At 33.8% G+C, this 27,340-nt stretch overlaps 1 protein-coding gene across 4 annotated transcripts; it reads left to right on the forward strand.

Moving 5' to 3' along the window:
* Positions 1 to 786: 786 nt before the first annotated feature.
* Positions 787 to 27,018, forward strand: LOC136043543 (CDAN1-interacting nuclease 1-like). Of its 4 annotated transcripts, none has more exons than XM_065728463.1 (7): positions 787 to 808; positions 8,939 to 9,049; positions 14,308 to 14,447; positions 20,039 to 20,118; positions 22,176 to 22,225; positions 24,570 to 24,703; positions 26,750 to 27,018. In XM_065728463.1, the coding sequence occupies exons 2-7, from the start codon at positions 8,958 to 8,960 to the stop codon at positions 27,007 to 27,009; spliced, it is 756 nt and encodes a 251-aa protein (XP_065584535.1). In that variant the 5' UTR covers positions 787 to 808; positions 8,939 to 8,957; the 3' UTR covers positions 27,010 to 27,018. The 4 variants fall into 4 exon arrangements, with proteins under 4 accessions (XP_065584535.1, XP_065584534.1, XP_065584532.1 ...); XM_065728462.1 differs by lacking the exon at positions 787 to 808 and adding an exon at positions 925 to 1,004; XM_065728460.1 differs by lacking the exon at positions 787 to 808 and adding an exon at positions 1,016 to 1,183.
* The last annotated feature ends 322 nt before the right edge of the window (positions 27,019 to 27,340 follow it).

The following is a 27,340-nucleotide window of genomic DNA, read 5'->3' on the forward strand; positions in this document are numbered from 1 at the left end:
AGATGTGAAAGCTTTTTATCAACTCCAAAATTTGTCAGTGATAAACTTCAATAGGCTTGATCCAGGTCATGCTGTGGAAATGGAGTAAAATAAGCCAAACTTGGCACCAGTGTTGTTTCAGTTTCCAAATTTACTAAGCGTCTATGACCTAGACGGCAGTGTCTAAAAGTGGAAGAGATTGTATATTCGCCCAAAGCTTGGTAATTTTGTTGACTTAAACCCTACCCTGTTTTTGGCTCGGGTTTACAAGCAAACAGATATTAAAAGCAAGCTGCTTTGGTATTTTTGATATTAAATATAGAAAAACCCTTTTCCCCTAAAGTTTTAAAAACACCGTCTTTAATCTTCAAAAAAAAGTTTAAGAAGTTTTTTTCTTATTCATTTTCCGTATTTCCATGGTTGGGTGTTCTTAGTCGGCTAATTATTTAAGCAGCGCTGATTTTTGTAAATCGCTGCATATACAATTTATTAACCCAGTTTTGGAGCGGCTAATTATAGTTTTTGGCATGATTTTTATTATCTCTTGGATCAAAGAATAGTGTCAAAATAAAAAATGAACTGGCAATGAGAATATTATTCGCAAATTATAAGCCATAAATAGTAAAAAAAATACATAAAACTTTTTTATCGAAAACTTTAGATATCTTGATCAGATATGCTATTCAGAGAGTCGCAATTCCGTACATGCAAAATATACAGAAGAAATTGGATTTAGCCAAAATGAAATCCAAAATTTATTGCGATGTACTAGGACAAAAACAAAAGTGATACGTTTGTCTATGTGCCTTATCTTACAACGTCAATAAGGGTAGGATATCCGAGGGCCTTTTAGGCTACTTGTAATGATGCTATTGCGTGCTAGAATCTTGAAAACCCCTCGGAATCCTGTGCTATGCCAGCATAAGCATCAAATGGATCGATACCATAAAAGTATTTCAGTTCGACGTCAGCATTACCTACATTTTGTCTACCAGGAGTCAACAGCAAAAATTGTACTAAATGCGGTAAGAAAAAAATACAATAGATGCCAGGCTGGAAAACTGTAATTCAAATTCCTAGCAGGAGCAAGCCATATGTTTATGGAGAATTCTATTCTTAGTCCTGAAATAATTGGTCAAATAAGATCAGTAATAGCTAAAAAGAAACCAAAATCAGTGAATGATCTTACATCTGAATTTTCAGAGTAGGTTTGTTTTCTTATTTTTGCCATGTAATTGATGTAGCTTATGGTTGATGGAACTAGCCTTGCTTGGGACTTTTTCTTCGTCAAATTAATTTAGGCCGAGCTAAGAATAAAAAAAACTAGATAAAGGTTTGGCAAAATTCTGGTATAGCTACTTTTTGGCATTTTGGACAGGGGTTAGGTAAGGAGAATGAAACTTTAAGGGATGAGTCTACAGATTAATGTATGTCATGGGGAGGTATTTTCAAGTATATACCTCCAACCCGCCTCCCTCTAGAGGGCAGTGACCCTTGATGACCTTTAAAAATCCTTTAGAAAAGTGAAACCTTGCAAAATAGATCTTGTGCTTAAATAAAGTAGCCCACAACAAAACTATTTTTAGCTTCACATCTTTGCTCAATCCTAATTCATGAGTTCCAACAAGATCTACATATGTGTTTCCTAAATCTATGGAAAAAACATTGATATGACTTAAAATTCTACTCAAATCATAGGAACTATATTTTCAAAACTAAAACCAGAGAAAATAAAGTGATTGGGTAAGACAACTGGTACTGAGACACTCTAATCACTCTGCCTATTCTGGGACAGAAACTTTGATTGGATTACAACATCTCCAAAACTGAGACAAAAGACTTTAATCTTGGACACCCAATCTATACATTTTTCTGGGTTGCTTCCAAAAAAAACCTGTTGCCTTTTGTCCCAGTATTGGAGATGTTGCAATCCAACCAAAGATTTTGTCCCAGAATAGGCAGAGTGATTGAAGTGTCCCAGTACTGGTTGTCATACCTTAACTGAAAACTTGTCAAGTGAGCAATTGCCTAAGACTTAGATTTCAGGAGAGGGTTATTATAGAAGTTTGGCCCCCCAGAGTATGATATTGACCCTGAATTTATTACTGAAAGTTTCATTTTCCCAACCTAATCCCTTTCCATATTAATATAAAGTAGTTGGTAAAATTATAGCAGTTCATATTACTGGGTTTCCTACAAAGTGAATATACCACTTGATGCCTTTTTTATGCTCTTTATAAATATAATAATTGTTTCTACTTTAAATTGAGATTTAAGCGCTTTTTGAGCTCTTAAAAATGACAGATTTAAAAAAATTATGACAGTTCATACAACTGACTTACCAATAAAGTGAACATACCACTTGATGCCTTTTTTATATTCTTTACAAATATAATAATCACTTCTACCAAAAATTCAATTTAAGCACTTTTTGAGCTGTCAAAAGTGACAAATTTTAATTAAAGTATGACATCACTTGTTTTCCACAAAATAATACTATGTTTTCTCAGTGCCATCTATTCCATCATTTTGAAAAAATAATGCCACATCTTCTCAGTGCTAAAATTATTTATAGTAAGGTCAGGGTAGGCTAGGTTAAAAAGTGCTTAAATTTGAATTTAAGGCAGAACCAATTATTATATTCATAAAGAGCATAAGAAAAGGCATCATGATATGTTCATTTTATAGGTAAGCCAGCTATCGGAACTACTATAATTTTACCAAGTAGTTAAAATAGAATTTTCACCTTCACATAACTTAGTTAGAAAAAACGTAAATATACCATTTGATGCCTTTTTATGCTCTTTCTTAATTTCATAATTGCTTCAGAAACAAATTCCATGAACAAGGCCAGAATCCAAGTACAACATTTGTTTTGGTCACAAACTCAATTTTAACCTATTCTAATGTACTATATCTTTTCTAACCTTAACCAAATATAAAGTCCATGTTATATATTTATCAAGCATTTATTGAATTTCAATTTTAAATGTTGATTCAATTTACAGCAAAAGTAGTTTCAACAAGATTGATGCTAACAAAGTGTATAAGCTGTATCTATAAATAAGAGAAAAAAAGTCATCTGATTCAGGAATAGGTAGGCCTATACCCAGGAATGTTAAGAGCTTAAAATTGAATTTGCAATAGAAACAAATGTCATATTTAGTACACCATTCATAAAAATTCTTCACAGCCACCATCAACACCACCTCCTCCCTCCCTAAATATGCAAATGTGCAGCCTAAATTATATATTCTTGGTGTATTTTTCTCTTTCTTGATTTTATTTATAGTGCTTCTTTGTCATTAAATCTATTTGAATAAAAAAGTAATGTATAAAAAATTTTATAGAAAATATATTGGGTCATGAAGATGCCTAGATTAAAGTTTCAGAACCAAGAGAACCTCGACTGGAAAAAAATCTGGTTGCATTCTTTACATCCTATTCTTGTTTTTTAATAAGGAATGCAAACTCTTTTTAATCAGTAAGCTCAAAAGGCATTTATTGAAACAAAAAAAAGGAACAATAATGGGTAGAACAAAGTACAACATAATGTGATTTTATATTGAAATGGTCAATTGATATTTGGCTGCCCACAAGATATTGTGCAAAAAATGCGCTAGCAAACTAGCAATGCTACTTGGGAGTTTTCAAATTTGTTGGCAGATTTTTTCTGAAAATACTGATTTTACATATAAATTGATTTTTGCTGAGAGAAAAGCTGTCAAAACTCAAGTTTTTCTCTGCCATGCAAAAAGTGGAGCATCATATCAGCAATGCTACTTGGCATTTTTCATGGCCTAGTAAAATTTGTTGGCAGATTTTGTCTGAAAATACCAGTGCTTTCACTATCCCTAAATTTTGGGGGAAATCCCTTAACTCTATGACTATCTACTTTGACTATCCCTTAGTTATATGACTATATGTTATAAGGCCTTACTTATATGGCTTTTCACTCAATCAGACTATCTGTCTTGGCTTTTGCTACAATTAGCCATGGCTTGATGCCCAAAACTACTTGATTTTGAATTAAAATTTTTGAATTTCTTTGAAAAATTTTTGTGGAAAACCTTTTTAAAGATTAATCTTAAAAAAAAGGAGGAAACAAAGACAAAATGACTAGATTCTATTTTTCTTGTATGGCTGAGCCTTTTTTTTTTCTTTTTTTGGTACTCTCTGTTTGTCTTTTATTTAACCTTTTTTTTCTAACTAGACATAATTTTGTGGTGCATTCCTTTTCTGACACCAATAGATTTTGCAGATTAATGCTAAATATAAATTTTATCAATCACTAAATGCTTTTAGTCCAAAGGGTTTTTTCTATAAGTAATTTTTTCTCGATCTTAGGCAACACAATAGCACTAGTGACACTTTAGTATGATGAGTTAAAGATAGAGAGAAAAAGCAAAAAAAACATTTTAGACACAATAATGTATGCCCATTCTAAGTTTCAATATTGCTCTTTATTTTCATAAGAAAAAAACTTGTTATTTTCTCAAATAGTCCTACCCCTAATAGGGCCAAATTTTATCTGCAGACATGGGGTAAGACTTCTATTGATTAGGAGAATAGCATTTGGAGTTGTTATTTTCCCTATTTTAAATTTCTCTCACTACAGGAAGACATCAATTGCTAAAATTTAATCTAATACTGAGAAATAAAAACCCACAAAATGATTGAAGGCTCCAATTGGTAGTTAAAATGTTCAGTTATAGATCAATACGCATAAAATTAAACTGAGCAAACAATAGTTATTTCCTCCAGAAATTGATATTCCTTGAGTGGTAATTTTTGTACCTTTAATTGGGGTAAATTGAATTCATCTTGGAAAGTCATATTTTGTTTTTTGGGGGGTCAAAAATATATAAATCATGTCATTAAAAAACCAACTATGGGCAACTCAAAAGTCATAATAGTTCAATCTGGCCAACAATCAATCAAGTTATACATTTTTATGCAGTTAAATTTTTACTGTGTCAATTCGTTACCTATCCACTTGAGAAAATACACATGGATGTGGTTTATGCCCATTCCATAAAAACCTCATATGCCCTCATGACATAGCTTGCAACCCTATTCCCATGGCGTTGGGGGATTGTGCCAACCCTAGAGGCATTATTATATGTTCTTTGGATTACTTCGACAAAATCACTATCTCATAATTTCAATCAGATACGTTTGGTGAAAAGAGGGATTTTAGGGGGGGGGGTGCCTAAACGCCCTCCATCACTTTTGACACTTAAAAATGAACTAGAGCTTCCAATTTTCAGCCAAATGAGCCCTTTCTAGAGTTAAAAAGCCATCCCTTCCATAAAACCTTATATACCCAGCAGCATAACTTACAACCCTTGCCCCAGGCTCTGGTGGTTTGTATCAACCCCAAAAGCCTTGTTACACGATCTTTGGACTATTTTGAATAAAATGATTGTCTCAATATTTTTATTTGATGTATTTTAGGACACGACGTGTTGGGGGAAGGATAGCAGCCCTCTGATCACTTTGACTCTTAAAAAAGGCACTAGAAAATCAGATTACCAATCCAATGAATCCCCTCCGAAGTATATGTGACCACCTATTCTATAAAAATCTTATATGCCCTGAGAGCTGTGGGAGCAGGGGTATCTTCCTCAAAGACATAATTTCCAGACCCCTCAGCTACAATGAACAAAATTGGTATCTCTAAATTTTGATTAGATGTCTCTGGGGAAATGATGAGCTGGGGGAGGGGGGTGCTCCAAAATCACTTTTGACTCTTAAAAGGGGCACTATAACTTCCAATTTCAAATCAATATGTTATATGATATTTAGACTATTTTGAATAAAATGGTTATCTCAAAATTTCTATTACATGCATTTCTGATATTTAGACTATTTTGAATAAAATGGTTATCTCAAAATTTCTATTACATGCATTTCGGGAAAATATGACGTGTGTATGCAAGGGGTAGCTGCCTTCCGATCACTTTGACTCATAAAAAGGGGATTAGAGTTCCTGATTACCAATCCAATGTGTCCCTACAAAGTTTATATGATATGACCACGCTTTCTATAAACACCATATATGCCCCCAGTGCATAACTTAAAAATCTTGCCCTGAGGGCTGGCGGAGATTCGTTATCCTCAAAGACATAATTTCCGGACCTTTCTACTATGTTGAACAAAATTATTATCTCCAAATTTTGACTGGAAGTGTTTGGGGAAATGATGGGCGGGGGGGATTTTCCCTCTGATCAATTTTGACTAATAAAAAGGGCCCTACTCCTCTCAATCTCCAATCGAATGAGCCCTTTTTGAAATTTCTATGACAATGCTTTCTATAAAAACCTAACATGCCCCAAGGGGATAATTTACAACCCTTGTCCTAAGGGCTGTGGGGAAGGGGGTTATCATGTTTAAAAACATAATTTCCAGTACCTATTAAACAGGGAACTAACCCTTCAATTTCCAATCAAATGGGCCCTTTTTCAAGATTTTACAACAACATTTTGTATAAAAACCCTATATATCCCAAGGGCACAACTCACAACCTTTGCCCTGATGGCTGTGGGGGGGGTTATCATCCTCAAAGACATAATTTCCAGACCTTTCAACTATGTCCAACAAAATGGCTATCTTAAAATTTTGACTGGATGTTTTTGAGGAAATGATGGGTGTGGGAGGAGGGTTAATTGCCTTCCAATCCCTTTTGATGATTAAAAAAGGCACAAGTTCTTTCCATTTCCAATCGGATGAGCCCTTTTTGAAGTTTCTATGGTAACTCTTTTGATATGAAGTGCCCTGGTCTAAGACAAACAAACAAACCAAAAAAAAACATATCAACTTCACTCTGAACTCTTTAACTTCAGAGACAGTAATGGTGCGTGGTGGCGAATTTGTTCTTTATTCTGCTCGTAGGCAATCCGAACTAAACCATTAATAGTGATATAAATTTTAAAGCTTCATGTACCTAGGTTTATTCACATGACGTTTGATAAAATTATGTTTAGTGATATACAATTGTGGATAAGCCATCAGCAAGATGTGCCTGGTGCATCTTTGTGTAGGTGGAGCTTGAATCCTCAAAAACCATGGTTTGTGTCCAAACTCTGAGAGCCTTCAGGTAATTTTTTTTTTTGGGGGGGGGGTGGAGGGGAAGTTAGAAAATAATCCCTCTTCTTCAAATTCAATGAATTTACTGTTATTGGCAAGTTTGTTTGAATGATCAATTTAATAAATCCAATCGATAGAAATTAATCGCTCTCTGCGGAACATTTTATGGACTATGTCTGTAATATTGGTGTGGGGGAGGAGGTGTAATAGCTCCCCTCTTATTGAAGAAACGCTTTTTCTATAAAACATAAAAGATTAAACTTACATGCCTCCCTGCACAAAGAGGGAGGATTTGGGTAGGGCTACGAATCTATTACTGATTTCTGATATTTCAAGCCCCCTTCCTAATAAATAGTGGTAGGGATATGTTTTTTTTCAAGGATGATGGCCATTATCAAAGCATTTGTTTTGCAAATATTATACTTGAATATAAAAACAGGGAAGGAGTTGAACAATGGGGTAGTAAACTTCCTTCTTATTTAACAGGATCTTAGATCAAACAGATCGTAGTAGCGAACTGTAAGTAAAGAGAGATCCACAACTAAAAAGAAACAACAACTAAAAAAGCGCTTTGATTACAATAAATATGACAACAAGCTCCTCTCATACAGAGTGGATGATTGCTTATTTTTGATAATTAAAATTAAAGAGCTGTGTTTGAGGGGGTTATAGTCCTCCCCACATTTAGGCTAACCTTAGGTAGGCTATTAAAAACGAACAAATTAAAAATAAAGATAAAGACAAAGTAATTTGTCTTTACTTTGTTTTCTAAGCAAAGTAAAGAGTGAAGTTAAAACTTAAATGAACTAAGAAATTATCCCATGTATGAGGGGAGCTGCCGCCTTCTCGATCCCTCGCTCTTTACGCTAAAGTTCTCCTTTTTTCCTAATTCTTTAAGAGCCACTGCTCAATCACAATCCCGATCCCTTTTATGTCCCATATTTTTTACATTCTTGAGAATTTTTTTTTTCATATTTCAGGCCTCTTGTTCCCCAGAAAATTTTTGGGAGTGTACTTGTTTCAGAGATGGTTCTATCACATGCTGTGAATATTAAAACTTGAATATAAAAACAGGGAAGGAGTTGAACAATGGGGTAGTAAACTTCCTTCTTATTTAACAGGATCTTAGATCAAACAGATCGTAGTAGCGAACTGTAAGTAAAGAGAGATCCACAACTAAAAAAGAAACAACAACTAAAAAAGCGCTTTGATTACAATAAATATGACAACAAGCTCCCCTCATACAGAGTGGATGATTGCTTATTTTTGATAATTAAAATTAAAGAGCTGTGTTTGAGGGGGTTATAGTCCTCCCCACATTTAGGCTAACCTTAGGTAGGCTATTAAAAACGAACAAATTAAAAATAAAGATATTGTTTTCTAAGCAAAGTAAAGAGTGAAGTTAAAACTTAAATGAACTAAGAAATTATCCCATGTATGAGGGGAGCTGCCGCCTTCTCGATCCCTCGCTCTTTACGCTAAAGTTCTCCTTTTTTCCTAATTCTTTAATAGCCACTGCTCAATCACAATCCCGATCCGTTTTGTGTCCCATATTTTTTACATTCTTGAGAATTTTTTTTTTCATATTTCAGGCCTCTTGTTCCCCAGAAAATTTTTTGGGAGTGTACTTGTTTCAGAGATGGTTCTATCACATGCTGTGAATATTAAAACAGATAAAAGTCACATTGTATAAATAATACCCAGTTACCAAGCCTAGGAAGCCGTTAGTCAAATATCCCTGGGAATTTGTCAAATGGTCGTGTCCTAACAGTTTTCAGAATACACATTTTGAAATGGTTTTGGTTTAGTTGTATTCTACCTAGCAGGTACTAGAATACTTGAGTATATAAACATTCCATTTTTATTGCAGTATCCCTAAGAAAACCTTGATGAGTATATATTCACTAGAGATACAAAGAAGAACGAAATACCAACACTTTATATTGTCTCAACCAGGAACTATTCAAGCTATGTACAATAGGTAAGTACCAAAATCAGTAAAAGTTTCTAATCTCAGTTTAAAAAGGAGAACATTCCGTAACAATTAAGAATCATTTCAGAAAAAACACTCAACTTTCTATAAATAGGCTATATCGTCAAATAATTTAAGCCCAAAAATGTGGAAAATTATTGTTTATAACTATTGGCATATCTGGAAAATTTGAAATGTAGGCTAAAACTTGAATTTTTTTTTTTGGGGGGGGGGGGGTGGGTCAAATCGGGGCCTTATATCCGTATAAATCTGTAAGTAAAAATAATTGACTCATTGTCTCATTTACTACTCAAGTCTGCTTTTTTTCCAGCAGATACATCCAATTGATGAAATAGTTGCAAACAATTAATCACTTTCTATTAAATTGTAGTTGATTTTTTACGCAAAACTGTTACCATTAAAATACAATCATCTTATTTATTGCAATAAATGCATTAATTCCTCAAGAGGAAAACAATTAGTCTTTAATTGGGCCATCCCAACATATCTTCTCCTCTAAAGATTTTTTAACACTGCAGATTGACCAATTAGTTTTTAAGTCGTGTTTCAGAATCTAATTTTTCGGTCATTTTCTGCTTGTAAAACAGGCCAAGCAAAAATAAGTAATTTAGGATTGGTGATACAACAAACAGTTACGAAGAAGACTTGTAAATATTTTGCTTTGCCCTAAAATTCTCATAAGTGAAGCAAATGGCTCCAATATGTCTGTCAGTTGCTTCTAGGGTACACATTTATAACAGGTACACATTTATAACCTCTAGCTCCCCTCCCCCCCCCCGCCAACTTCGTGCATATAGACTTCGTGTCCGTTTTCAATTGTGATTATGCAGGGATCATTTAAGACATTGTTGTGAGCCTTTGGTCATTGTTTACATCCTTTATTTTCAAATATTGGAAAGCTGGCCGACTGTTATTTGTGAGAAGACAAGAATTGACTAGAGTTGGAAATTAAATCCAGCCCGCTCGTGACAAGCGTTTTTCGTTTTAAATTCAAACTATTAGTTTCACAACTTTAATAAAACTTCCAATTTCGATTTTTTTTTTCTGCATTTTATTGTCAATTACTTAAAATGAATATTATTTTTGAACAACTTACAGAATTATTATTAAGACCAATTACTAACCTAAAAATTCATTATGACATTGGAAGCGTAGTCATTTTTTAAATGGCTTGCTTTTCTACTCGTTATTTGCGACTGGCCAGTATAATTCTCAGAAGCCATTTTATAAGACATCTCTGGCCTTTTTATAAGACCGTTTTTTGTCGCTAAGACATAATTTATTGCAAATTTGAAGTCACTAATTTGAAAAATGGAACGGAGATTTTAATTTCAACCATAAACCTACCTTTATCCCCTTATGCAAAGGATCCAGATTATGAAAACAGCCAATTTGAGGTAAAGTATTTATAGATAAAGTGTTAGCTGAACAGTAGGAATGTAATGCCTTTTCGAAATTATGATTATACATAGATTGGGTCTACATAACTGTAGGGCCCATAAACCCAATTCCTACTCAAAATCCATATGTATAAGCTCGTTGCACCTCTTACAATTTGCCTGCGTTCAGAGACCAATTTGAGCACAGTCTTGAATGATAAGATGAAATTTTGAGATGAATATGATAGGCTATGATTTATCAGGAATTTCAGAAATCCTGAAATTTCCGGATAAATCCCGAAATTTATCTAGGATTTCAGTTTGGAGGGGGGGGGGGCTACAAAAAAAATTAATAAACGCACCAAGAATCTGCTTACATGTGTTTTTGTTACGTTTTTGCGACTTGGACAAAAATTTCGGGGGGAGGGGTTCAAACCTAGTAACCCCCTCCCCTGGATACAGACATGCTATTCAAACATTTATACAAGAATCATATTTCTTCTAACTAATAAGCATTTTAGTTCAATTATATTAGAAGACAGTCAGCAAATAAAAGACTTACAATTATCGACTGGTTGGATTTGTTCACTAGCTTGCTTTTCTACTCGTTATTTGCGACTAGCCAGTATTGCTTTCTGTAGAATGCTTTCTACAGTGCTTTCTGGAAAACACAAGTCAAACCTTGGCTTATTTGATGGGTTGAGGAAGTGGCAACCTGTTTCAAGTATAGAGGATGATTTCTGTTTGAACTTGTTTAAATTGCAATTTGCTTTCATTAAAAAAAAAACTTTATTTGAAACTAAATATCAGGTTATTTTAATGCACACATTATTATCAAACCACCTTTTCTTGTTTATATCAATTTACAACGTGATCTAGCTAATAATGAGCCATTGATTGTTTTCACCATTTGCAATCGGTAATGCTAAAAAAATCACATCGGCTATTGTTGACTGGTACCAATAGAAAATATTGACCCTTAATTCACTATTCAGCCTTTTTATTTCACTATTCAGCCAAGTTTTAAAATATTCAAAAAAATTAAAAATTAGAGCTGAATTTAGACAGTAGAAGTAGAAAAAAAATTGAATAAAACAAATCCATTCATATTGATGACTCATGTATTATCATGAGTAATATGCTATGAGTTTGGTTAATTTTATTCTGAATTGGTAATGAACTTGTTAATTCCCAATTGCAGCATTAGCTATATCTTGTGAGGCTAGGCCTTTAGAATTAACAGAGATTGTTATATACCTGCAATTCATTAGAATGAAGGTTTCTATTTGGTTTACTACTATGATCTTCATCAGTATGAATGCATTTGTTTTATTTAATGTTTTTCCTCCCTCTGTTGTCTAAATTTAATGGTCTTTAAATGAGCAAATATATTGTAATCTCTCTTTAAAGGGTCCACCTTAGTGGATGTAAAATAACTAATAAAATGGTACTTAGCTTTTTAAGGTAGGTAGGTAGGTAAGTTTTATTTTATCCACAATACAAACATAAATAAAAAAATGACAACACTAATAAATTGTTGCAGCAAAAAGAAAGTCCTAAGGACTTGTGCTGCAATTTCATATTATGATTTACATCTTATAAATAAATATCTAAACATAACATCTCATGATTAACCACCTAGCCTATCTTATATATAAAAAATAACAACACATACACATGAACAAAATACAACAAAATAATCATATTAAATATCATTTACCGGTATTCAGTCCCCACCCCACATCAATAAACTGCAAAAAAAAAAAAAAAAAGACACCAAAAACCTTCTGCCCTTCAAAACCTATTACTTAAATAAAACATTTTCAATTTATTTTTAAACCCATATAAAGTGACAGACTCCCTGATGCCAGCCGGCAAACTATTCCAAACAGAAGGCCCCAGATTCCGAACCACATATGATGATCGAACTGTTTTTCTTTGTTCATGGCTTAAAAGTTGTGAATTTCTTGTATCATAATTATGGTACTCCTGATTCATGGAAAAATAATCATGAAAATACTCAGGGCATATATGTTTCATGCTCTGGAACACAAAAATTGATGCCTGGTAGTCACGAATCTGACCAACATTTAAAACATTACACCGGGAAAAGCTAGCAGTAGTTTTGGATTCAACCTGCTCTTTTATGTCCGCAATCAATCGAATGCTTTTATTTTGCAAAATCTGGATCCTTTTATAATTAGAGAAGAAATTACTAGCCCAATGAACACAACCATAGTCTATATAAGGATGAACAAGGGAAAAATAAATGATTTTTAAAATCTTGAACGGAAAAGTTTTTTTTACACGCCTCAAAATTCCTAGACCCCTAGCCATTTTAGCACCAATAACACTGCAATGCTTTTTCCAACTAATATTATTATCTAAATAAAACCCCAAATACCTAATTTCAAAAACTTGTTTAATGGGTAAATGTCCAAAAAAAATGTTATTATTATCATTAAGTAACCTACCTGTTCTACTAAATATAATGTAATTTGTTTTAGATGCATTAACTGCTAGGGAACTACCTATTGTAAAACTGCGCAAACGTTCAAGTGCCAAATTAGCCTTATGTGCAACCTGCACCAAACAACTACCAATTACTGTTATCGCAGTGTCGTCCGCGAAAGAGGTCAGCGCTTCAACTCCAACATGTGAAGCCAACGAATTAACATAAATAAGATAAAGTAGAGGTCCCAGCACGGAACCTTGAGGCACTCCACACTTAACACCGAACTCTCTGCTTGATATATCTGATAAAGCAACTTTGATAGTCCGGCCATGCAAATACGATGAAAACCACTTTACACAAGTACTACCTAACCCAAGCCCACTTAGTCTACTAAGAAGAGTATTAAAATCAACAGTGTCAAAAGCCTTACGGAAATCTACAAAAACAGTTAAAGGAATCATATTATTTTCAAATGCATTATCAACAAAACTTAAAAGATGGTGTACTGCATGACTAGTGGAATGTTTACTTCTGAAACCAAACTGTCCATTATACAAAATTTTCTTCGAATCCAAAAAATCATACAATCGTTTATAAATAACTTTTTCATAAATTTTACTAAATAAAGGTAAAATGGAAATTGGTCGCCAATTACAGGGTTCTGAGGGGTCCCCACCTTTATGTAAAGGTATGATTTTAGATTGTTTCAGTTCCGACGGGAAATGCCCTTTAACCATTGAGAGATTAATTAAATGAACCAGTACCGGTAAAAGATACACCGACACATAATTAAAAGCCTTTAGGTTCAATCCATCTACACCAGAAGAATTTGATTTAAGGCTACAAACAATTTTTTCAACTTCTTCTACATTACATGGTACAAATTCAAACCCATTCTGCATGCTTGAAGGATTTACCTTAATTTTGACGGCACAACTACCTCTAGACACTTCATTCTGTATAACACTACCAATTTTCGAAAAATAATCACCCATGTAATTTGCTATTTCCAATTTATCATGAATAATTCTATTACTAGTTTTTAAATTAGTTATACACATATCTTTTTTTTCACATCCTATCACTTCACGGACAATTCCCCAAGTATCTTTTATATTACCTTCCTTAATCTTCAAACGGTTTAAATAATACTCATTCTTTGCATTTCTTTTTGAATTATTTACATAATTTCTCAACTCTTTAAACTCATTTAAAATCATTTCAGATGGATTATCAAGATATTGACAATACAACTTATTTCTTTGTCTTATTAAACTCAAAATTTTTAACTTAGCTTTATTTAATTTAATTTTGTACTTAGCTTTTTAAGCTAGATAAGTAATCAAAAGAAAACAAGTTTGGTGTGGATGGCAATGTGATTTTTGTTCGTATCGCCGCTTTACTTTTTTCAGGTATGTTGCAGCTATCAAGAATAATGAAGAACCAGGAATTCTTCTCAGAATAAGTGCGGAAGCAAAACTACCTCCTACAGTGGTAGCTCGTCGGATCTTGGAACAATACTTACTTACTGTAACAAATGCAAGTAAAGCAGGTGCTGTAGACTATATTATAATTCTGAGTTATCAATAATAATATTCCGAATTTTACATTTAAGTTAATCTAGGGGTTCCTATTTCCTTTCATTTAAGAACAAGTTGAAAGAAGCAAAAATTCATAAAATTACCCAAAAAAGAGTACAAACAAATACAAATATGTACGTTTCTTGCATTCAATAATTTGTTCAAGTGGAAAACAAGATATAAAAAGAGCAGCTTTGTTTTCAACAAAGCAAAAATTAGAAAGAAGTAATATCCACATAAAACCTCTATATCAGACGCGCATTTGTTGATTTTGAGGATCATATCTGTTTCCCTTTTTTCCTCTATTTTTTTAATTTTTTTGCTTGTATGAAGTCTAGTTTTTTAATAGAATCAAAATATTAAAATTTTATTTATTATTGTTTTCACTGTCTTTTTTAGAGCATTTTACTTCTTTTGTTTTTTCTTGTATTTTAAGGTTCTTTTTTTCGTAAAATATAGTTTTTATTTATTCTGCATTTTATGGTTTGTTTTCCTGCCGAAAAGATTTCCCTGAAACCTAAATGTTTCAAAGCAGCTTGCAGTTGTTTTTCACTTTTCACTTCTTTTTTTTTGTGTGTGTGTGTTTGTGTTGAGAAGGCTATGTGCTTATAAAACCACCATTCAGTAATATATTTGCAATTCATTTGAAAATATGTTTGTTTAATGTACAACTTCCTTCGAACAAAGTTATTCTGGCTTAAAAATAAATAAAAGTCGGGGTACAATCTATAGTATGTGAGATACTCTATTGTATGAAAATTGGTTTAAGAAAGGATTGAAAAACGTTGCTTTATAATTAAATCTTGTTTTGTGGTAAGTTCCGACGCACTGGTTAAACTCTCTTCCAGCATATACCACCAGTTGCTGTCAAGGTAGAATGGGAAAGGTTCTAAATCCACGTCCTATTTTGTGGGTGGAGGCAATGTCCAACGTTTTTTTTTTTGCCAAAAAAAATTAATGTTTGTTTTTCAAAAAATTTTTACATCAATGGTATCAAACCCTGTTCTCAAGATCTAGTAGGTTGTTTTTTCGTTGGGTTTTTACTTTCAAGGAGCTTCGTGGTTGAAAAAAAACAAAGAGGAGATATGCTTAGAGACATCTTGTTTTTAGCATCTAAGAGTAAAAAAAAGATTTTTTGAATTGCAAGATGTACCCGCTCAGTTGAAATTTTTATTTGCATGGTTCTGTTGAATTCAGCCGCTGAACTGTCATGACGCATGAACTTTCGATAAAAGTGTATGAAGTTCAACAGGAAACATAAAATGCCGCTTTCTCAACAATGTGCTTGTTTTAATCAGCAAAATTAAAACAACCTTGGGCTATAGTACACAGTTAGGAATTTTGGGGGCTACTTGAATTAAAATCAAGTTCCTGGCATCAAGCCATGGCTAATTGGAGATACAGCCTAGACAGATTGTCTGAGTTAGAGGCAAAACTAGCTTAAGCCTTTTTCAGGATCGTATAAAAAAAAATCAGCTGTGATCTTGCTGAGATCTTCACGCTGTAATTTTTCAAACATTCTCTCAAACTATTCATGATAATGAGCGGCTAGTAAATAATGATCCTCGCGAAAATCTACCAAATCTCTAGATAAATGGAAAACTATATATATATATATATATATATATATATATATATATATATATATATATATATATATATATATATATATATATATATATATATATATATATATATATATATATATATATATATATATATATATATATATATATATATATATATATATATATATATATATATATATATATATATATATATATATATATATACTTCTGATTCAAAATTTTTGAAATCAAGCCATTTTCTATATACATTGTTGCATTTAGTTCCTTTTTTTTACTTCAGTTAGATCGTTTCTTTGTTGAAAAAGACGCTAAAAAGAGATTTGGATAGATTATTGTAAACCGTATAAGAAAACGGTATTACAAATCATTCCTGTTATGCGAAAAACACTTGCCTCCATCACTAATGTCATTTAGATTTTTGATATCCTATCATTATAGAGCGCAGGCTACTCCGTTATTTTGTGACTGCCTTTATAACCCGAGGGACTTACTTACGGGCGTTTCTGAATTTATTGCTATAACATTTAATTACTATTTCTTTTGGATTACGCTTTTAAACTAATTGTTGAATTACTTGTAAATCTCTAAGAACTTAGCAGGAAGAAAGCAGAATATATATATATATATATATATATATATATATATATATATATATATATATATATATATATATATATATATATATATAACGCCAGACGCTAGATGGTATTGGTGATGTTTTAACACTAGTAATGGTTTCCACCCTTTTAAGTTGCCTATTTTCTTTGGTCCACACTTCTTGAATTGTGTTCGTGGCTCCGCTTTGATCCATGGTACATAGCTATTTTTACAATTACATGTAAGGAAAACGTCAAGTCAAGAAACCCTGAATTCAACCGTTTTATTTTCGTTTTTATTGCATTTTGTTTCTACTATTTGTAACTAGGGATAAACCTACCCTTTATTTTACTCAGCAAAAAATTTAGCGATTAAGGAAATTCCAATATTATTAAATAAAAATCGACACGATTAGGCTTAGTGAAAGTAATGGCAGATACTTTAGAGGAATGTGTAGAGCCAAAAAAGGAAATATGGAGAAAAAAAATTAGAAATGAAGAAGATAAATAAACTAACGACCTACAAAACGCAGACTATAGACCTGCAAAGTGAAATAAAGGAAAACTGAAAGTAAAACAAAACAAGAGCTAAGAGCTCATATAGCACTTGTGACGAGGCAAGAAGAGCTAAGAGCCAAGAGCTCAGATGGTATGAGCTCTAACAAAATTCTAAGAATCAATAGATTGATTTAAAAGGAAAATCAGAGGCTTAATGCCAGTCAGGATTTAAAATAAGAGCTCTGAGTCACGATGTCTTTCTAAATATCAAAATTTATTAAGATCCGATTAGCAACTCGTAAGTTATAAATACTTAATTTTTCCTCTCCCTTTAGCCCCCCAGATGGTCGAATCTGGGAAAGCAACTTTATCAAGTCAATTTGTGCAGCTCCTTGACACGCCTACCAATTTTCATCGTCCTAGCACGTCCAGAAGCACCAAACTCGCCAAATCACTGAACCTTCCCCTCAACTCCCCCAAACAGAGCGAATCCAGTAAGGTTACGTCAATCACGTATCAAGGACATTTGCTTATTCTATCCACCAAGCTTCATCCCGATTCCTCCACTCCAAGTGTTTTCCAAGATTTCCCCCTCCAACTCCCCCCAATGTCAAAAGATCTGGTCGGGATTTGAAATAAGAGCTCTGAGACATGAATTCCTTCTAAATATCAAATTTCATTAAGATCCAATCACCTATTCGTAAGATAAAAATACCCAATTTTCACGTTTTCCAAGAATTCCGGTTTCTCCCTCCAACTCCCTCCAATCTTATAGGATCTGGTCAGAATTTAAAATTAGAGCTTTAAAATACAAGATCCTTCTAAATATCAAATTTTATTAAGATCTGGTCACTCTTTCGTAAGTTACAAATGCCTCAGTTTTCAAAATTACCCCCCCCCCCCCCCAACTCCACCAAAGAGAGCAGATCCGGTTCGGTTATGTCAGTCACGTATCTTAGACAGATTTTTATTCTTGCCATCCAGTTTCATCCTGATCTCTCCGCTTTAAGTATTTTCAAAGATTTCTGGTCCCCCCCAACTGCCTCCCCCCCCAATGACGCCGGATCTGGTTGAGATTTAAAATAAGAGATCTGAGTTACGAGGTCCTTCTAAATATGAAGTTTCATGAAGGTCCGATCACTCCTTCGTAATTTAAAAATACGTCATTGTTTCTAATTTTTCAGAATTACCCCCCCCCCTCTCCTCAATAGAGCAGATCCGTTCCAATTATGTAAACCACGTATCTAAGACTTCTGCTTATTTTTCCCACCAAGTTTCATCCTGATCCCTCCAATATAAGCGTTTTCCATGATTTTAGGTTCCCCCACCCCAAACTCCCCCCAACGTCACCAGATCCGGTCGGGATTCAAAATAAAAGCTTTGAGACACGATATCCTTCTAAATATCAAATCTCATTTAGATCCGATCACCCGTTCGTAAGTTAAAAATACCAAATATTTTCTAATTTTGCAGAATTAACCCCCCCCCCCCAACTACCCCAAAGAGAGCGGATCTGTTCCGGTTATGTCAATCATGTATCTAGGACTTGTGCTTATTTTTCTCACCAAGTTTCATCCCGATCCCTCCACTCTAAGTATTTTCCAAGATTTTAGATTTCCCCCTGCCAACTCCCCCCCCCCCCGATGTCACTAGATCCGGTCGGGATTTAAAATAACAGCTCTGAGACACGATATCCTTCCAAACATCAAATTTCATTTAAGATCGGATCAACTGTTCTTAAGTTAAAAGTACTTCAATTTTTTCCGAATTAACGGGCCCCCCACTCTCCCCCAGAAGGTCAAATCAGGAAAAAGACTATTTCTAATTTAATCTGGTCCGGTCCCTGATACGCCTGCAAAATTTCATCGTCCTAGCTTATCTGGAAGTGCCTAAAGTAGCAAAACCGGGACCGACAGAATTTGCGAATGCTATATGTCACTTGGTTAATAGGCCTACCAAGTGCCATAAATATACACCTACTCAATTGTGTCTGATATTGAAATTGGAATAGCCTTTTTTCTATTGATTAAAAAATTTTATTTTTGCATCTATTCAAGTTTTAATTTTGAATACAATTTTGTATTTTTAGTATTCTAAACTTGCTTGAAAGTCAGGAAAAATAAGGTTTAATCTTAAGGCTGCTATCTCGATTATTCTAAACGAAATGAGAATTCTTATGTTTTCAATTCTTTTCCTTCTAGTTAACGACGCTTCTTGGCTGCAAATGCCTTTACGTCGACCCTATGACAGTTGCTATATGACTGGGCATTGTACTTCTAGGTAAAGATTTATCAACAGTGCCATTCCACGACAATGTTTTCAAGTCAATTGTTCTAGTTGTCGTTTGGACTCTGGAAATGTCTGAAGGCTGTTCATTTGTATATAGATTAAATTATTTAGTGCGCGGTTCTATATTTTCTTAGGTTTTAGTTATTTTTTTTCAGGATTTTAGTTCTTCTTTTCATGTCTCTGGGTTTTTAGTTTTTTTATAAGTTTTTCTCAATTTCGTCTTTTTTTTGTGCTGAAGACGGACCGCGAATATCGGATAACATGGGTCCCAAATATCTGCCATTTCTGCAAAATATCTGCCAATTGTCTTCCAACGTAAAATTTCGGATTCTTTTATAGGTTGTGACTGGCCAACTCAGTCTAAAAAATTACATATTGATATCAAATTTAAGCTTGGATAATCAGAAACTTTTCACCACTAGTTCAAAATCGTCACTCTGGCTCAAGATCTGTTCGTGCAGTGGTTGCAATCCAAAGTAATGGCCAACTCGTGCTTGATTAACGCAAGTAATAGATTAATTACTGGCCTGATATGAGAAATGAGTATATAGTACGAGGCAAAGACAGATATTAATTTTATTTTTCTTCTAGTGATCAAAGCAACAGTAAGTGCTAACTTGAAGAATTCCTCTCTTATACAAGATAGGGACTTGGCTTTGGAGGTCTATCTGGTAAGTTGGTTCATATTAATCTATAATTACTTTTACCGCAATACTAACCTGGCAAACCGTACCACAATATTGCTAATTACCAAAAGAGCAGCTACAGCAACAGAATAGATGATAGCAGCCAGTGAATTTTGCCAAACACCTAAAATTTCCTTTTCTATAACTTAAAATATACGACAACAAGCATTTGCAGACCAAAGTCAAGAGCAAATCATAAACTTACTGAATTTATCTCATAGATATGGTAAGGGTAGTTCATTCAATCAAACGCTCTTCACGTAAAAATTTACATAGTGCTTTCCTGAAAGCGATTTAGATTGCAGTAAGTTTACCCAGTTACTATTTGAAGGAGTTTTTACCATTACTTCTAAAAACATGAACTGAAACATTGATCTATATAACTGGTTTTGTAGGTGACTCCCAGCCAATCACTACGGTTGTGGAAACAATATGGTGACGTTATAAAACGGAACCCGAAGCAAAGAGGCTATTTCTTATTATCAAGTAGTCAGTAAGTTATCAGTAGTTTTAAATGTAGTTTTGGTAAGTTTACCCTACTTTGTCTCATGATTCAGGGGGGTAAGGAGACTTTGAATTTTGAGTCGGGGGAGGGACATATCTTCTCTGATTCTTACAATATAAGTATACTCCTTGTGTTTTACTTTTTTTTTTGCCTATCATCTGACGGGTTCTTTGGCTTGTTTATTGATAAAAGTAAATGCAACTTACTGAGTACTTTCAGTCTCTTACCACTACGATGAAATAGTAAAACTTTGAACAACATTGCACTTGTTTTAGAGCATTAATTCATGTAGCTCTGAGGTATAAAATTCAAACTTTGGAGTAAAGAGTAGAGTGTTGGGGGGGGGGGGGGTCTACATGTATGATGATTTCTATTCGTTTTCAGTTTAGCGTTCTTCTTTAACTTAAATTGAAAAAAAAAACTACTTCCCTTTTGAAACCCTAATTTCTATTCGTTTCTAAGTATCCTATTCAAAGTGGTCCACTAGATGTGTCTGGAGAGGGAAGGGGGGCTAAAACTGCCTCAAACTCCCCCTTTTTATGCTGGAATTTAACTTTTTTTTCGTGCATTAAGAATGTAAGCGTGGACTAATGTGCATTTTGTTTACAAAGTTAAATAGGTACTATTCAAATAGGTACTTGATCAAGACTATTCTTCTATTTTCAACTCAGTATTTCTGCAAAAAGAGGGAAGCTTTAAAACTTAATCTAAATGGGAGGAGGCTTGGGTAATTCTCTTCTCCCTCCTTAATCCTAGGATACAATCTTGCAAACGGACCTGAGCTTAGGCTCTTCGGAAAATTTTGCTCTTGTAGGAATCCTCCTTCCCTCCTATCCATGTCACGGTAAACATATGAATCTAACCTCTATTTTATACACAATGTTTTTGGCAATAGATGAAGAGTTGTCAATAGTAAGAGTAAAAAAAAAAATGTTTTGCAGCACCAAATGGGTGAAATCGGTACTTTGTACTTTTTTTTTCTTTTTTAGCTTTAAAGAGTCATTAAAACTTGAATTTCTGTTTTATTGAGCTTTCTCCTGATATTCTATAGCCATTGGTTCTGTATTATCACCCCTGAAAAAAAAGGAAAAAAGAATGCATTGGTGACCATCTTTCATAGCGAAATAATAAAAAAATTCATATTTTTGTACATACGAGCTAGAAACCTTTACTCCAGGGCTCTCAGAAACTCTCGGTTTAATAATTTAATTTTCACCAAGATTACGCCCTTTTTTGTGGCTGTTTTTCCTTGTTTCTAAAACATAAACGCGTATTTTTTTTTAAGGCTAGTTACTTTTGGTGGCTGAATTCAGAATTTATTAATTGTTCCTGTTCTAGAATCAGCATAACAACTAATTCCTTTTTTACTTTTGTTTTTATTGACAAGACTGCTTTTTAATATTCGTTCAGTACCTTGAACGTTCTGAAACATACTTTTCTCCATTCTTGCAATTTTAACATGTAGTATAAAAAAAGGTCAAACAACCTTGTGTGTGATAATATGAATGTGTTTTGATTTGTACTTATTTTATTTCAGTGCGTATTGAACGATGATTGCTACGGCCCAATCGCAGACGTTCTAAAAATGTATGTATTTTGTTGTACTTTCATTCTTTTATTTGTTTTAATTGAGAATGAAAAAATGCAAGCACTTCATTTTCTTTTATCTTAGTTTTTTATTGACAAAAATAGTCTCACTGACAAAACTCACAGACAAAAATTAGTTAGTAATTAAAAATAAATAGAAAATACAGAAAAGTTGCGACCAGGTGCATGCTCTGGAAGGGCATACCCTTCTTCGCTCCCCTTGTCCCTAGATAAGTTTAGTTTTTTTTGTTATTTTTTACTTCCAATTTCTTATGTTACAAATATTAAAAAACAATTGACTTTAGGAAGGTTGAAGCAAAGTAAAGGTTTGGACGAAGAAAATGGTAGAATTTAGAAGAAGGCGCAAAATATTATTTTGAGAGAACCAAGACACTCAGATTAAAAAGCAAAGAGGGAATCAGTATAATCTTTGGAAAGGTATTGCCGTATCAGTAAGACTTTGATCGAATAAGTATTCCTAAGAAGAGTTTTAAGAAAGAGGCTGTAATATGGTTAACGATTTTGAGGTTGATTTTTTGCCTCTTGGGGAAAGGACTCAGAAAGCGAGTGCCATTTTCCTATCCAATATGCGGGAGTATGAATGAAAATGTGTGTCATTAGATGCGCGAATTTGCAACATTGAAAGATTTCAAGTTGCCATCTTGGGGAGTGTGAAATGACATGAACAGTGGCCAATAGATGTGATTAGAAATGAATGTAATGGTACTATTAGGTAAATAGTAAGATCGTTCATAAATTCCTTGCTATATTTCACAATGGTTCGCTTTGTTAATAAATAGTACTATTTGGTACTTCATCTTTACACAGTTATGTTTGCAAAAATATGCTTTTCTCTTTAGGGCTCTTAAAAAAAGATTAAAGATCCTTCAGAGCCATTACTGGCGCATATGGCGTCGAATCGACGTTTCAGTCTCCGGGTCTTTTTTACAGGAATAAGTAGCAAGGTAGTCGCCCAACCATGCTGCGGCTGGCTTCGAATATTGCCAAGCAGAGCATCAATCCACTGTGCTACAACAAGGTTTAAGGCTCTTACCCATTCTTTAATTAGCCAAACCAATCTCTGATGTCTCAACTGCTCAAATTTTAACCTTATTCCAATTCTTTCGCTTCCCCATGTTCAAGAAAAACACCTTGTGGTTGTGCCATTTTATCTTCTTCATCTTTCCTGCAACTCCATTTATAGTCACAACACTGGCCACTAAATAAACTTTTCAACTGCTTTAACCGTTTTTGTACCTACCTTTAGCAAACTTCCGTAACATCCTTCTCAAAAATACTCTTGTGATTTATATTTGCCTCCGAACCTAGCTTTGCACCTTGTTTATTGAAACTATCATAAACTCAATTATAGTCTTTTAAACTGTTACCAAGTAATGTGAGCCTGTCTGCATAATACTACTACTGACAACTCCCTGCAGCAACAAGCCGCCTAAGGCCAACACAGCTACACACGTTCCTTCTCCATCCCAATCTGTTCAAAGCCTCCTTCTTTACATCTTCCCAGGAAGTTTCCATTTCCCTTGAATCTTTCCTTACAACATCCTCTCACCCGAACCGGAGTCGATCTTTGGCAGTCTGTCATCCTTCATTCGGAGAACGTGCCCATCTGCATACTCCAAGTCAGATATCATCTAATCCTTTCATCGCAATTCTACGGTGTTAGTCGCTCCAAATTCTGAATCATTATGCTTGATCACAACTCCATTAAATCTCCATTAATGTTGTTACTTTGGTGTTAAAAATTCTAGAGTTGATAAGTTTATTTGACAAATGTAAAAAAAAAATATATATATATTCTCTTCCTTATGTTTAATTATCAAAAAAGAAAAGTCAGTCAAATAAGTGATGTTTTTTTTTGGCAAAATTTTCAGTGTTGCCAGAATCCTTAACTTTGTCATTGCACATTTTAATGAAGTCCTCCTGTGGTCTGCAAGATACTTATTTCTTATTTTCAGGCTATTGAAGCCAAATTTACACTATCTAAGTGGTGTACCATTTTTTCTGTACGGTTAATTAAGTTCTGTGTCGGTGTAATGGATGAAAATCTTTGGAGCAAAAAAGATATACTTTTGGGCTAAGTAGAGCAATGTAGATCCAATAGATGAAGCAATGCACAAAAATGTAATTTCATTTTTTTTTTTTTTATACATATATATTTTATGAAAGTGTTTTATTCTTGTTCTCTGTGGTCCATTACAAGCAAAGCTTCTTGGGCCTAGTAACTGATTTACTTTTGTAATAGTTTTTCTTTTAGTATTAATAAATTGATTGATTGATTCAGCGAGCCTTTAAGCGCTTTTCCCTAAAAATTTTATTTTTTTAGGACTATAGGCCTTGAATACGAAGTTCTGTTAAAAAAGAGGCTAGCGGAAAATAACATACCCTTCTCAGATGAGCATAAACTACGGCACCAAGGCTTTGATAAAACACCCGATGTCAAGCTTGATATCCCTATTGGTAAGGTTTTAATCTTTTATCTTTGGTTTCGATTTCTTCACAAGTCTACTGAAGACTTCTTGTGTCTTTCTGCATATAGCAAACATTTATCTTTCAGTTTCTTTCATTGAACATAGGATTGAACCTTGAACTAATTGTCGGTTTTATTCTTATTTCATTCTTCCATTTTTTTTTGTAATCATAATGAAAATAGTAATAATAGTGTTGTATTTTATAGCTTTTAGGCCATGAATAAAAATATAAATGTTGCATATAACTCTAAAATTAGTAGCAAAAGATATATCTAAGTAATGGAAGGAATAGGTTTTATTTGCACAATCTCTCGTAGTCATAAAACTAAATGGCGCTTGTGCTTACAAAAAAGAAAAAAGGATTAAATCAAACGACAAAAAAAAATCAGAAGACAAATAGTTTAAAATCAACAATTGTTATACTTTGATACAAAGAAAGGGATGAATGAGTTGGAAAAACGATTTGTGCGTGAAGGAGGTGCTGCTAATCTGTCAAATTTCTTCAACCTAGTACTTCGATGTTTCACTAAAACTGGTGGTAGTATCGATCTGTATTTATCACTTCTGAGAAGATATTGGCCAAATTCAAGGATCAAACTGAGACGACGCTCTTGAAGAGAGGGAATTTGTAAAGTGGATAATGCTAACTTATATTCGGTAAAAGCATCGCACAATATTACTTTGTCTGCTCTTTTTTGTGTTGACTCAAGCTGGTCACTTAGGTAAATAGTGTTATTGACTTGTGGGCCCCATACGGGACATACATACTCTAAAATTGGTCGAATGTAAGTAAGATAGGCTATCCTTAGTTGTGTCACTGAAAAACCAAATCGACGCATTAGTATAAGTGTCCGCATCGCACTATTTGCCTTTTTGATAATTGTATCGACATGGAGGCTGAAAGAGCAGTCGATGCTAAGCAGTCTTCAGGGGATTAAAGCGAAGGATTTTAGTCTTTCCTTCGTTGATTTGGAGGCTGTTCGCAGTACATTCATCTTTGAAGTTGTTGATTATTTCGTTACAGAATTGGGGGACAGCCTCAGACTTCTCAACAATGTACTTTAGTAGGACTGACAAGTCGTCTACATACTTAAATCTTTCTTCATAGCCGGAAAGGATGAAATTTATCACTGCCAAAAACAGTAGACAAAAACAGTAATAATAGTGTTGTATTTTATAGCTTTGAAAACAAGCCTGTCTCTCAGAAATTTATCTTCGCCTGAAAAACAAATCAAAAAAGAGAAACAATTCTGTAAATAAGGCAATCTCCATCATATTTTTTTTTCGTATTTCCTAGAAGGGTGGAAATCTTTATCTTCCCAGGTTAAAGCAGCAGTTGATGGCGCTAAACTTCATAGTCCAAACTGGTGGTGCTGATCTTCGTTTCATGGCTCTTCAGCCAGGAAGTACAATGAGAGGTTTGGGGCCGGCCATCTTGTACTTTTGCACACTTTCCCCGTTTACCTTCCCCAGAATTCTCTATGTACCCATTTAGAACTGGGTCGACTTTAGCTGAGCTTACTTTGTTTATGAGCTTATAGAAATTTCCATCACAGTTTAAAGAAAATTGCTTACATTAGTAGCGTTTGCCATATTCTCTTCAAGATCTATTTCAAATGCCCCAGACAAAAATTTTTATATGAAGATGGTAGCCAACAGGAAGTGAAATATATTTTGATGATGCCTCGATAATTTTGGTTTATTTTGTGTTTTTTTCTTATACATTAACCTTAATAATTAAGGATTAAAAGATTATCAAAGACCCGAATACGTCCGAAGACCGAACCAACGAAAGACCCTAGTCATTTTGAACTACTACAAGACCTATGTAATATACAAATTTCCTTGAATATTTTTTTAAGCACTTTTACGATAGTATAACTTTGAACTCATTTAAAAACAATCATTTTTTTTCTATTTTTTTTGCTTACGCTTCAATAATCTATAGTAATTGATAAAAAGATTGCAGTAAATTTTATGTGATGGAGAAGGCAATCTTTGTATATGTTGAACTTTAAAAATTTTACATTTCCAGGTGTCGATGGGCGAGTCATCAACTGGATTGAAAGTAAAGCCCTTTTTGCAGATGAAAAACTTCATCAGCAGTACCTGAAAGATCAGTTATGGCCCTATTGGAATAGATTTGGACCAGGTATGGTCATTTACTGGTTTGGTTATGAGTTGTCGATACGAAAGAACACTAGCAGTAGCAACGCTGCTAGAATACTTGTTCGGCATGACTTTCCTGAAAAGTGTCTTGTGTTAACTCCAGATCTTATATTAAACAAACGTTAGTTCCATCTAGTTTCTGCTTTAAATACCAGCTGTTTTACCATACCAGCATTTACTGGCAAAGAAAGTATGGTTTAGAATGGGGTGAATACAACAACAGGTTTATATCTGTCTATATGAAATCAATCAGGATTACATTAATAAAATACTAAGTAGAGAAAACTTATCAAGTAGGTTACTTTGAATAAAAATGTGAAGCTAATGCTGCAAAATTCAGCAAGATTAATAAATAAGTTTTTTGTTAATATTTTTTCTGCGCTTGCATAAAATTTATGAAAATGTTTCTGGAACACAGGTTTTATATATATATATATATATATATATATATATATAT

The sequence above is a fragment of the Artemia franciscana genome, unplaced genomic scaffold, assembly GCF_032884065.1.
Source record: "Artemia franciscana unplaced genomic scaffold, ASM3288406v1 Scaffold_712, whole genome shotgun sequence".
Classification (NCBI taxonomy): Eukaryota; Metazoa; Arthropoda; class Branchiopoda; order Anostraca; family Artemiidae; genus Artemia; species Artemia franciscana.

Excerpts from the sequence above, each read along its gene's own strand:
- LOC136043543 (XM_065728460.1), top strand. The coding sequence starts at position 1,074 with ATGTTTATGGAGAATTCTATTCTTAGTCCTGAAATAATTGGTCAAATA. Across the intron at positions 1,184-8,938 it reads CTTACATCTGAATTTTCAGA|TATCCCTAAGAAAACCTTGA; the intron begins GTAGGTTTGTTT and ends TTTTTATTGCAG. Across the intron at positions 9,050-14,307 it reads ATTCAAGCTATGTACAATAG|GTATGTTGCAGCTATCAAGA; the intron begins GTAAGTACCAAA and ends TACTTTTTTCAG.